General features: G+C 44.1%; 1 protein-coding gene across 2 annotated transcripts in view; it reads right to left on the bottom strand.

Moving 5' to 3' along the window:
• KYNU (kynureninase) overlaps window positions 1-13,056 on the bottom strand; it is a 130,054-nt gene that overhangs the window by 71,675 nt on the left and 45,323 nt on the right. For both annotated transcript variants that reach the window (XM_073545571.1, XM_073545570.1), the window contains exons 6-8: window positions 7,524-7,595; window positions 6,360-6,434; window positions 2,356-2,502 (exon numbers count right to left, since the gene is read on the bottom strand). In XM_073545571.1, the coding sequence (XP_073401672.1) occupies window positions 2,356-2,502; window positions 6,360-6,434; window positions 7,524-7,595 (294 nt within the window). The remainder of the gene's footprint in view (window positions 1-2,355; window positions 2,503-6,359; window positions 6,435-7,523; window positions 7,596-13,056) is intronic.

Below are 13,056 nucleotides of genomic sequence, written 5' to 3'. Positions count from 1 at the left end.
AGTCCCCGCACAGCCTGGTACACTCCCCGCACAGCCCAGCACAGTCCCGCACAGCCTGGCACTGTCCTGCACAGCCTGGTACAGTCCCCGCACAGTCCTGCACAGCCCAGCACAGTCCCTGCACTGCCCAGTACAGTCCTGCACAGCCCGGCATAGTCCTGCACAGCCTGGCACAGTCCTGCACAGCCCAGCACAGTCCCGCACAGCCTGGCACAGTCCCTCACAGCCTGGCACAGTCCCCGCACAGCCTGGCACAGTCCCGCACAGCCCAGCACAGTGCCGCACAGCCTGGCACAGTCCCTGCACTGCCCAGTACAGGGCCGCACAGCCCGGCACAGTCCTGCACAGCCCGGCACAGTCCTGCACAGCCTGGCACAGTCCCGCACAGCCCAGCACAGTCCCGCACAGCCCGGCACAGCCCCCGCACAGCCTGGCACAGTCCCGCACAGCCCGGCACAGTCCTGCACAACCTGGCACAGTCCCCGCACAGCCCGGCACAGTCCTGCACAGCCTGGCACAGTCCCCGCACAGCCTGGTACAGTCCCCGCACAGTCCCGCACAGCCCAGCACAGTCCCGCACAGCTCGGCACAGTCCCGCACAGCCTGGCACAGTCCCCGCACAGCCCAGCACAGTCGCGCAAAGCCTGGCACAGTCCCGCACAGCCCGGCACAGTCCTGCACAGCCTGGCACAGTCCCCGCAAGTCTGGTACAGTCACCGCACAGTCCCGCAGAGCCCGGCACAGTCCTGCACAGCCTGGCACAGTCCCCACACAGCCTGGTACAGTCCCCGCACAGTGCCGCACAGCCCGGCACAGTCCCACACAGCCTGGCACAGTCCCCGCACAGCCTGGCACAGTCCCGCACAGCCCAGCACAGTCGCGCACAGCCTGGCACAGTCCCTGCACTGCCCAGTACAGTCCCGCACAGCCCGGCACAGTCCTGCACAGCCAGGCACAGTCCCCGCACAGTCCCGCACAGCCCAGTACAGTCCCGCACAGCCCGGCACAGTCCCGCACAGCCTGGCACAGTCCCCGCACAGCCTGGCACAGTCCCCGCACAGTCCCGCACAGCCCAGCACAGTCCCGCACAGCCTGGCACAGTCCCCGCATAGTTTTCTACTGTAAACGCCTTCAGGAAACGCTCCGTCTTTTTTTTTTCTAGAGCATTTTTGGCAGCTTTTGATTGGACAGTGTCCAGTTTGGAGATTTTCCACCATGAGCTGCTCGATGCAAGTGACACGAAGAAAGAAAGGCTCAATAGACGGACATGTGGACTACAGTGGTTTCACAACAGTAAAGAGCAGTCAGAGGCTTTCAAATATTTTTCGAGCAATTTTTCAACAATTTTTTTTAGAAACGGACGTGCTCCAAAAAACTCCTTAAAGAACTCTGTGTGCACAAACCCTTAAATGTCGCTGTCAATGGTTACAGAGGTTGGAAATGGGGAAAGGAGTCATTCTGACCCCAATCGCCCCCTAGCCAAAACATAATTATGGGGTGCGAAGAGCAATATAAAGGTGTCCAGGGCACCTAGTAAATGCCCCTGTGTCGGCCATATTTGTACACCCGTGAAGCCCTGCCCGTAGATTCCTAGGAGATCAGTAATTTTACAATACTTTGTGATATTACAGATAAAACTCTACTGAGTACAAAGGTAAAAAAATTACAGCTATTGGAAGTAGAGGAAGAAAACTGGAAAGGGAATAGGGGTCTACTGGGATGCTGTTGCCCAATAACCCCATAAATCTGGAGCTGGCTGTCACCATATGGTTGGTTGTGAGCATGTGCGACCTCTGCACCATTCACTTTCTAAAGTGGTGGTCACACATGCTCACTAGTCACACAGCAGACTTAGGGCTCCTAATTGTCAGAATCTGTCTGGTCCCAGCACTTAGACCCCCAGGGATCCTATAGGGTAATAATAAATGTTGTTGACAATCCCTATAAACTCTAGAGTCACAACTTCAGCTACACAAGTTAGGTCAATCCACAAAAGAAACACTTCAGTGACAAACTCAGCTCTGCTACATCTGCTCATAAATCAGCGCAATCACGGCACGGACAAAGAACTTATTTTTTTATTTTATTTTCCAATCTAGATCACTAGTCTGTAATTATCTTTGGCTCCAGCGCAGAAAGGTGAAGTCACTGAAGGCCGATCATAAGAAATAAGGGGCAGAATTGTAGAGAATCCGTCTCATGCCGGTTGATGAGCCGACAAAGGCTGCGGTCAGCACCACAGGGATCGACCTGCTGACTGCAGAAAAGTCTGAGGAAGCAGCAAGAACTGCAGGGTGCACAATAATACCGCAGAGGGCGGCCCCGACCACTGACACACGGGTGTGCGGCACTCACCATTCTGTGCCCCGCGGCTGTGATCCTGGGGAGGTCAAATAACTGTCCGGTGTAATATTGTACGCCGCTGAATAATATCACCGCTATACTGTCTCCTTCTCTCTCAATCACTGACAGAATATCCTCAGTCCTCAGAGTCTCTTCACCCTGAAGGGAAATAAGAACAAGTATTAGAAATAGTGAAACTACAAAGAAAGAGCTATATCAGATAGATAATTGATAGATGATAGATGGATAGATAGATAGATAGATAATAGATAGATAGATAGATAGATAGAAAATAGATAGATAATAGATAAATAGATAGATAATAGATAGATGATAGATAAATAGATAGATAATAGATACAGATTAGATATTACAAAAAACTTTTTGACAGTGAGGGTGATCAATGAGAGGAACAGGCGGCCATGAGAGGTGGTGAGTTCTCCTTCAATGGAAGTCTATAAACAGAAGCTGGACAGACATCTGTCTGAGATGGTTTAGTGAATCCTGCGTTGAGCAGGGGTTGGACTCAGGAGGTCCCTTCCAGCTCTACCATTCTATGATTCTATGATTCTATGATTCTATGATATGGAGAGATTATTTAGTTACAGATAATGTACTTGTATTTTTAGCATTTTTGTTATGAACACATTACAGTTGCTTGAAGCTATTGACACAGAAGTTTTGTCATTAGGACAAAGTCAAGCAGCTCTACTGATAAGGAGGGCAGTGATTTCAGCTGCTTTGGGATAAAGTGTTTTGTTTTGTAAGATCTTCAGAAGTAATGAAGGGTTTTCACATAGACGCTCTGTAGTTCTCCTTTAACATTTGCTTCGGGTAAGTGTGAGCTCTGGAAATACTGATAGGAGATAGAATATAAGGCCGGGGTCACACTGCTATAGAATACGGACGAGTGCTATGTGACAAAACATCACATAGCTTTCGGCCCAGGGTTGATCTATGGTGCAGCTCACACCAGCGTTTATTTTCTCGGGCGTATTCAGCCTGCGTGTAAAATCACAGCATTCTGCAATTGTCACCTACACTTGGCCGAGTCTCGGCACACTGCACCCATATAAGTCTATGGGTGCGAGTGACACAACACACATCGCTTGGATATCATCCGAGTGCGGTGCGATATACGCTGACCCCGGCAGCGGAGGAGATGGAGAAATTACTTTCTCTGCCTCCTCCATAGCCGTGCTCCGATCCGCTCTGTGCGAGATGATCGGAGCACAGTCACATGACACCCGGCTCACGCTCGCAGCAGAGCAGGAGCCGAGGGTCATTAGCATATCGCATCGGATGCCATACGCTAGTGTGACTCCGGCCTTAGGGTAAAAGTGTCTAAATGGCGATTAGAATAATTGGTTCTTTGTAGCCTTTCGTAGGCATTGCAATAATTGGCCCCTTGCAGTACCACTTTTCCCCAGGGCTCTAAACACATAGACACCAATGCAACAGCGCCCCCACCAGCATTAATTTGCAATAGCAGACTGCTACAGATTTCAACACAAAATACCAATGTTTGAGCAAGTGAGAGCAAAACCCTGTGCAGAAATGAAAGATTCCCAGCGATACATAACTCCAATATAGAATATTTACTTCCCTTTAAATGACAGGACCACATCTTCAATTGTAAATTTGTCTCAGAATGGAAATCGCGATGACTTCAGAATAGTCTGGAGGCTTCATCTTCCAGCATCTTTGACCAATCGTCCTCTCTGCAGACCAATTTAATAAAGTGGGACGAGAGCTAAAGACCAAACTGTGTTCATCCAGAATTCATGTGCTGACCGAGAGACGTCGCTCCTGAGGATCCGCCGGCCGCCGAAGCATTGGGGTTTGACTTTCTATAGAAATAGCAAGTTATTTTCTGGAACAGGAGTCCGTCATCTGCCGGGAGGGGACGCGTGCTCTTTACCTGAGATACACTGCAACGTTTTCATTTGCTTAAAAAGAGTAAATCTTCCGTAAGCAGAGAGGGAGTAAAATGTTTATGTGCCGGGAGACTAATTAGCCGGGCGGTATATGGTTATTTATACCGGTTTAATGCAATCGTTAAAGGTTTTACGGAACGTAGCCTTTAAAGAAATGTAGCGACATAAAACGGCACGGATCCTGCCGTATGTTCTGGTGGGTATATTGTAACCTTCTGAAATGTTAATGATGACGATATTGAGAAATTGTTGCTTTTTTATCAGGAAGAAAAAGCCACATTCTAGAACTGTGCGCTACATTTCCTTTTCCTTATGGCTCCACCTGACTTGTTAGTTTCACTAAATAATTGCCTATCCTGTGAAATTACAATGTCGGAGTGTTTTTTGTTTTTTTTTTCACTTAGAACTTTTTGGGCGGCCCCTCTTTTATTCCTCCTGGAAATGAACGAATGGATGAAAAACAGGGCGATATCATTCACCTTACGCAGTGAAACTCTGTCGGGGTGTTTAAGCATTTGCCTCAGTTGTCAATTTATACACACATTTCCAGGAGAAATTCCATCAGAGGAAATGCACAATGCCAAATGTTCTTGAAAATGTGATCAATTATTTTAATTTCATGGGGAAAGTATTGGCTAAAACAGACCTATTGGAAGAATTGACAAGCTTTCTGAAGGGGTATTTGCAGTTCTATGGGTCCTCTGGTTTGGCGATAAGTTTGCCGCCATTTTGCCAGATTAAAACTAACCCAAAAATATTTTTTCTGTTTATTCTGAGCTGTTTAGCAACCTTCAATGCCATTCCAGCTCCACGCGGATGGTTCTCTTTTCTTCCATTGCTCCTTTAGGACACTGAAGCCCATACCAAGACCTGTGATTGGCGTCACTGAGTCATGTTGGGGGTTGGGAGTGACGTACGTCATAGCGTGCGTTATCCCCTCCAACGCTGCGAGGTGATGTCAATATGAAGCTACAGAATAACCTTAGTGCCAGAATAGAGCAAAAAGTCATGGATGAAAAAAACACCAGTGAAGATGTCCAGTGCTGTGGCAGAGGTGGAGGCAGCAGAACAGATGAGTGCAAATTGGGGCAGGTTCAATTTGGATCTTATTAATTGGGAGCAATGTAAATTTGCCACCCATATATGAGCCAATCTGCCCAAATCAAATTTTGGGATATTTGCTCCTCTCTGATCATTTTTTGATTTAACATTTTGTGCTGATTATTTTCTTCATACATCATTACATCGGTTGAAGTTCTCTTTTCCTTATACAGAACTCTAAATATTCTGAGTTGACATAATGATACCATTTTGTCTGCCAGCAGTGACCACAAGAGGAGGCTGAAGAGCGTATTGCATACTGTTTCTTCATAGAACTCAATACCGCACCTGTATACATTAAACTCAAGCTCCCTCTAGTGGTGGCTGCAGGAGGACAGAATTTTAGCTTTTAATTCTATGTCTATGTAAGAGATTTGTAGCTCCTTATAAAAAAAATTAAAGAGCCGTCCTCTATAAAGATTTAAAAGGAATTACTTATATAAAAAAAGATATTGGCGCTATTTAGGTTATAAAAACAAAACTGTCTTGACATTCAGGGGCACTAGAGTACAAGTCGGAAGCACTGATAGAGTAAAGGCTTCTCTTAAATGAAAGATTGTTTTAATGTAATAGGAGGCCGTGCTTGAAACGACACCTTGACATTTGCCCACATCCTTTTTTTCATATGATTGCTAATTATAAGGCATTGAAAAGAGTTATAATTAAACGTAAAGTGCTGCTCTCCCTTAGCGCGAGGCTTTCATTTTTCCCCAGAGTGTAATTAACTCGGAACCCAGCGTAATAATGATAGCATCCATTTTTGCAAGTCGCAAGGGACTCGTCTGTGTCTGTGTACTGTGCTCATCCGGACCTCGGCTATCAAACGCTACATTGTTAGCTTGTTCCCCTTGATTTTATACAAACCTTTGAAAAAAAAATAAAAAAAACAATAAAAAAAATAAAGAAACATGAAAGATAAAGAATAAATTAAAACTTTGGAACAGAAACACAGAAATAAAAACGTCCGTTGGTACAAACCTTGCGGGGATGAACTAGGAGCATACTGGTCTCCACGTCGAGCCCGTGAAGCCGGATCTGGGATTCCACAGTATACTGCAAGAAGACACAATTTTCTGTTTAGAGCCAGAGCAGCAAACTAAGAAAACCATAAAGAAGCTACAGATAAGCTTCTTTTACGTTAGCAATCTTACTCATGAAGTTACATTGAATCTACGCTGAATAACATACCCAAAAATTGCTTAATTTTTGCAACAGGGGAAAGATTTGCGTTCCTAATACACAGTAATGAACTATCAGACGTGAGCAGAGACTGTTTCCTATGGGAAGGAGGCTATGATGTGGCCTCCTTTCTGTAGGATTTGTCCAGTCTTATGTAAGTAGAATGCAAAATTCTAATCTGACATCATTGTTTTTACATGTGGAAACATGTGGCAACCCAGGAGAGGGCAGAGAGGAGAGAAAAACTCCTTGTGTTAAAATATAGTATACATCCAAGCCAGCCCATGTTTCAAAACAAACTCTTATTCTACAGATCGGGGAGTGACTGCAAAGATTCAGCTGTGGGTATATTGTTGCTTTCCAGCTTTATACAGGCATTCAGTAGTACAATGATTATGATTTGAAAGATGAGATTGCTCTGCTGATTCTGTCCAAGTCTATACAGCAAAGCTTAAAAGTGCAGAAAGCATGAAACAAAAGTCAACTGTGCGTGTATTCAATGGATGAAGGAGAATATTTCTTCTACTTTCTTTAAAACACATGTAAAGTTGAGCTAGCAAGAGCTGGCAATCCAAATATAGCATAAGACTCCTATCTACAGATCCAGGAGCGCTTTCACCTGCAAGCCTGGCAATTGTTTTGCTGCTGTATAAATAAATGACATTTTGAACTCTCACGCGCTGTATTGATTTTACATTGGGCATTAAAAACATCATGAGTAATTGTCAGCAATGTACGACTTGTGCAGATCTCAGCTACCAATGGCTTCGAGAAATAGCCTGAAATCAATGAGCAAATCCAATTGTGATGTGTAATGTGTGCTTTTCTATTGAGCTGGAATAAATAGAGCCCTATAGAATATGGAGAGGTAGATTTACTATGAAAAGAAGACAATCACCACGGAAATTATACAAAAAAATGTCTAATAATGGCTAATTAGTAGATTGGTAGGTGGCTCCTTACATGGTCCGACGGAAAGGCTTTAGCTTCAAGGAGAATCTTATGCCGAGTTTTTGTTGGTTTGTAAAAGGATAACTGCAAAACACAAACACGAGAGAAAAATGCAGAATACAAGAGATTTTATCCAGCATCCATAGTAAAGCCGTCATTAAAGGATAGCTGAAAAACATGGTTCATGTTATCATGCATATTGAATAATTCACATGTCATCTACTCTGTGCGGAATGTTAGGAGACTGTATAAAGACATTTCACATTCCTTATTGTAATTCTCAGGACAAACAAACATTAAGATCCATGTCCGTATTCTTGTCCGGACTGGACACAGTGGATAAAAGCGCAAGTTTAAATATGTAAAGCGAAATTTCATTTTTTAAAGCCTTGTTGTTTCAAGGTGCAACTTCTAAACCATAGTTATGAACTCCAAAGAGACCCCTGCAAAAAAGGAACACCTATACTTCTAGGAAGAAGAAAGCACACCGAAACGTACGTCGGGGCTGTGACCACACCACCCAGATAACGACATGTGTTTGAGAGTATGACTTTTTGAATGCAGCTTCGGCTGGTTATCTTTTCCCATATGATGATATTTTCTTATATGATGACATGGCTTATAATTATGATACAAGCAGATGATGGACAAGTTATTAGACACATGTGGAATTGATTGATACTATGGATTACATTGTACATAAGTCTGTTGTTACACATTAATTTGGGATTGTGATACCATTCTGTGGTTTCCCACTTTTTTATATGTTTTATCATCTAAAATGCATCTTGCATTATTGTAACTAATAAAATGTATCTGGTGTACATTTTTTTCTGTCTGACTGTACGCTTCTAGGAGAGTCTGTAAACCTTCCAAGACCATGGGCAACCACCCTGAATTCAGTAAACCTGGATGGATTACCCCCCCATGAAGTGGCAGGGATGGAAACATGGAGAAGGAAGGGAATGGAAAAGATGGTATGTGAAGGGAACATGGTTCTGCAAATAGGGCATGGGTATGCCTGAACTTTTCCAGTGCCCTGCTCAATTCACCACTCAACTCTCAATCTCCTGGATGTCAATCATCTAAAAATGGCAAATACAATCTATACAGTATTTATGTCCAATGCAAAAAACAGGTGGACCGCCACATCCTATAACAAAAAATATTCAAGCTTTATACCAAATACAAATTTTTAAAAAATCCATATAAGGATGACGTGATACTCTATGACTAAGGGTGCAGTAGGTGCCAGAGACGCATCAGAGCGGTTCCTTCACCACATCATCCTTGTATAGATTATTTAAAGATATGTGTTTAAAATAAGGCATGAAGTTTTTTTTTTTTTACATTGGATGTGCCTGTCCACCTCTCTTTTGTGTTGGATATTTCTAGTCGGTCAGCAGCATTGGAATGGCACTCCGGAAAATAAAGACAGGTGTTTCCTAAAATGTGAGTATGATGGAAATTGTTCTCTTCCATTTTTATGGAGTACTAGCTGAAGAGCCCAGCCGGGCATAGTAACTAACTGTGGTTAGTTATAACAAATTATAATGATTATCCTCCATCCCATAGTCCAGTGCCAATAAACCCATCATACATATCCTTCATCCCATAGTCCAGTGCCCATATACCCATCATACATATTCGCCATCCCATAGTCCCGTGCCCATATACCCACCATACATATCCTCCATTCCATTGTCCCGTGCCCATATACCCATCATACATAGCCGCCATCCCATAATCCCTTGCCCATATACCCAACATACATATCCGCCATCCCATAGTCCCGTGCCCATATACCCATCATACATATCCTCCATCCCATAGTCCCGTGCCCATATACCCATCATACATATCCACCATCCTATAGGCCCGTGCCCATATACCCATCATACATATTCTCCATCCCATAGTCCCGTGCCCATATACCCATCATACATATCCTCCATCCCATAGTCCCGTGCCCATATACCCATCATACATATCCTCCATCCCATAGTCCCGTGCCCATATACCCATCATACATATTCTCCATCCCATAGTCCCGTGCCCATATACCCATCATACATATTCTCCATCCCATAGTCCCGTGCCCATATACCCATCATACATATCCTCCATCCCATAGTCCCGTGCCCATATACCCATCACACATATCATCCTTCCCACAGTCCCATGCCCATATACCCATCATACATATCCTCCTTCCCACAGTCCCGTGCCCATATTCCCATCATACATATCATCCTTCCCACAGTCCCGTGCCCATATACCCATCATACATATCCTCCATCCCATAGTCCCATGCCCATATACCCATCATACATATCCTCCTTCCCACAGTCCCGTGCCCATATTCCCATCATACATATCATCCTTCCCACAGTCCCGTGTCCATATTCCCATAATATGTATTCGTCATCCCATAGTAGCGTGGCCATATACCCATCATACATCCTCCATCCCATAGTTGCATGCCCATATACCCATTATGACATCATCTTTGTCATAATGCGGAGCGGGCCTTGATACACACACACATACACACACATACACAGCTTTATATATATAGATGTAGAATATATTCTGTGCTGATCAATGTATTAATATATTTTACGAGAGGTGGTGAGTTCTCCTTCAATAGAAGTCTTCAAACAGAGGCTGGACAGACATCTGTCTGGGATGATTTAGCGAATCCTGCTTTGAGCAGGGGGTTGGACCAGATGGCCCAGGAGGTCCCTTCCAACGCTACGATTCTATGATTCTATGATATTTATAGTGTTCCAAGTTTTGTTTTTCTGATATAGGGCTCCAAAGGTTACTTTCATACATATAGGGGCATAGAGAGAACAAGGCAACTGGAGCAAGTTCCATCGATTTAATTCACATTATATAATTGTTACAAATTTTGCTACTAATAACAGGAAAATAAATACCTTTTATAAAGGGCAGCAAAACTACTTAAACACTGCACAGATGACGATGCATGACCATCATATGCATCCAGATCCTGATACTGTTGCACTGAAGGACCTGCAGATACTTGGCTGCTTGATCATCTCTGTGCAGGTCCAAAAGTCAGAGAACAGCAGCAGAGGAGGAAAGTATCAGTGGCTGTGTAAAGGGCCTATCACACTAAGCGATATCGCTAGAAATATCGCTATAACTTGTGACGTTATAGCGATATTGCTAGCGATATCGCTGTGTGTGATACTTACCTACGACCCGCTCCCCCGCTGGTTATCGCTGATCGCGCGAGAAGGTCCTGGGCCGTTTCTCGTCGTCAGCTTCCTGCGGCGCTTCCTGTGGAGAGACGAGCGACGAGCGTGGAGCCGGGCGGGAGGACGTCAGGATCGCCTAGTCTGACAGGTAAGTAACGACCCCCGACCCCAGCGATGTCGCTGGTGAGATCTGCCTGTGTGGCAGCTCACTAGCGACCACTTAGCGATGCACCAGCGATCCTGATCGCGTCATATCACTTGTAGGGATCGCTGGTGCATCGCTAATGTGACAGTACCTTAAGTGTAGGGATCTTCTCTGGGATCTGTATTTATTTAGTGGGTTGGTCTGGGGTCAGTTCTCGGGTATATATTTGCTTTGGGGTCTTATCTTGGGATTGTAATGGTTTAGTGGATCAGATGTTTGCAATTGTTTGCAGAGTTTAATTTATGGGATTGATCTGGGGTCTCCATACATTTAAAGGTCTGTATTAATTTAAAGGGGTTGCCCAGGTTTGGGGCCCAAATCTACAGTCACAACGTAAAGTGTGCATGCTGTATGCAATTTGCATACTTCCAACGACATTCTAACTAGACGTGTCAGGCCTCACTCAATTCACTTCTAGTCGGCATGTGACCGCATGTATACAAATCTCAAACTTGCGGTCACGCGCCAGTCGGCTCCTGGAGGACACTGACAGTGCACACACTGTATGCTGTGAGGATTGACTCAAGTCTGGACAACCTCCTTAAAGGACTGCTCTCAGGGGTCTAAATTATTAATGGCTAAGGATGGTTGCAGATGTGAGGAACCAATGATGGTCATCATCGTGGTGGTCTGGGCAGAATAGAGAAGAAAAAGAAGGATAATATTTACAATGAAAGGTGACACCAATTGTGAGTCTACATTTATAGAGGAGCCATTATCATTGGTAAGCTGATGGCTCCCTTCATTGTGTGGGTGAATGCTGGATGGTTTCCCTATGTAGCAGCATAGCATTTAACTTTTAAGGTGGTTTTGTCAAACCGCTTTTGAAGCTCAAAAATTAGTAACATAGTTATTAAGGTTGAAGGGAGACTTTAAGTCCATCTAGTTCAACCCATATCCTATCCTAACTTGCCCTAACATGTTGATCCAGAGGAAGGCAGAAAAACCCCATGTGGCAAACAGTAAGCTTCACATTGGGGAAAAAAATTCCTTCCCGACTCCACATACGGCAATCAGACTAGCTCCCTGGATTAACGCAATATTAAGGAAACTAGTGTATATACCCTGTAATATTATACTTTCCAAGAAAGGCATCCAGTCCCTTCTTAAATTTTAGTAGGGAATCACTCATTATAACATCATATGGCAGAGAGTTCCATAGTCTCACTGCTCTTACAGTAAAGAATCTGCGTCTGTGAGCATGCTTAAACCTTCTTTCCTCCAGACGTAGAGGATGCCCCCTTGTCCCTGTCACAGGTCTAAGAGTAAAAAGATCATTAGAAAGGTCTTGGCATTGTCCCCGCATATATTTATACATTGTAATAAGATCACCCCTAAGCCTTCGATTCTCCAAACTAAATAACCCCAAGTGTAATAACCTGTCTTGGTATTGCAGACCCCCTAGTTCCCTAATAACCTTGGTCGCTCTTCTCTGCACCCGCCCCAGTTCAGCTATGTCTTTCTTATACACCGGAGACCAGAACTGTACACAGTATTCTAAGTGTGGTCGCACTAGTGACTTATATAGAGGTAAAATGATGTTTTCCTCATGAGCATCTATGCCTCTTTTAATGCATTTCCATTGTTTTATTTGCCTTTGCAGCAGCTGCCTGACACTGGCCGCTAAATGTGAGTTTGTCATCCACCCATACACCCAGGTCTTTTTCAGTGACAGTTTTGCCCAGTGTTTTACAATTAAGCACATAATTATACATCTTGTTCATTCTACCCAAGTGCATGACCTTACATTTATCCCCATTAAAGCTCATTTGCCATTTATCAGCCCAAGCTTCTAGTTTACATAAATCCTCCTGTAATATAAAATTGTCCTCCTCTGTATTGATTACCCTGCAGAGTTTAGTGTCATCTGCAAATATTGAAATTCTACTCTCTATGCCCCCTACAAGGTCATTAATAAACATGTTAAAATTAGTCATATTAGTTGTCATTTCCCTGCCCCTTTCTTCTTGGAAATTGGTGTAAACTTTAATACTAAGAATGGGTCGACGCAGAGCAGAGAAGAAAAATCCTTCTTGATAAATTATGAAACTGTATTTGCTTTGCAATTTTGGGCGGTATGGCTCAGTGGCAGAAAAAATGGACAAATTTGTAA

Source organism: Dendrobates tinctorius, unplaced genomic scaffold (genome assembly GCF_039654945.1).
Source record: "Dendrobates tinctorius isolate UK_male_01 unplaced genomic scaffold, ASM3965494v1 ptg000143l, whole genome shotgun sequence".
Lineage (NCBI taxonomy): Eukaryota > Metazoa > Chordata > Amphibia > Anura > Dendrobatidae > Dendrobates > Dendrobates tinctorius.
Note: the sequence above shows the minus strand (reverse complement) of the source record. Positions and strands in the feature narration are given on the sequence as shown.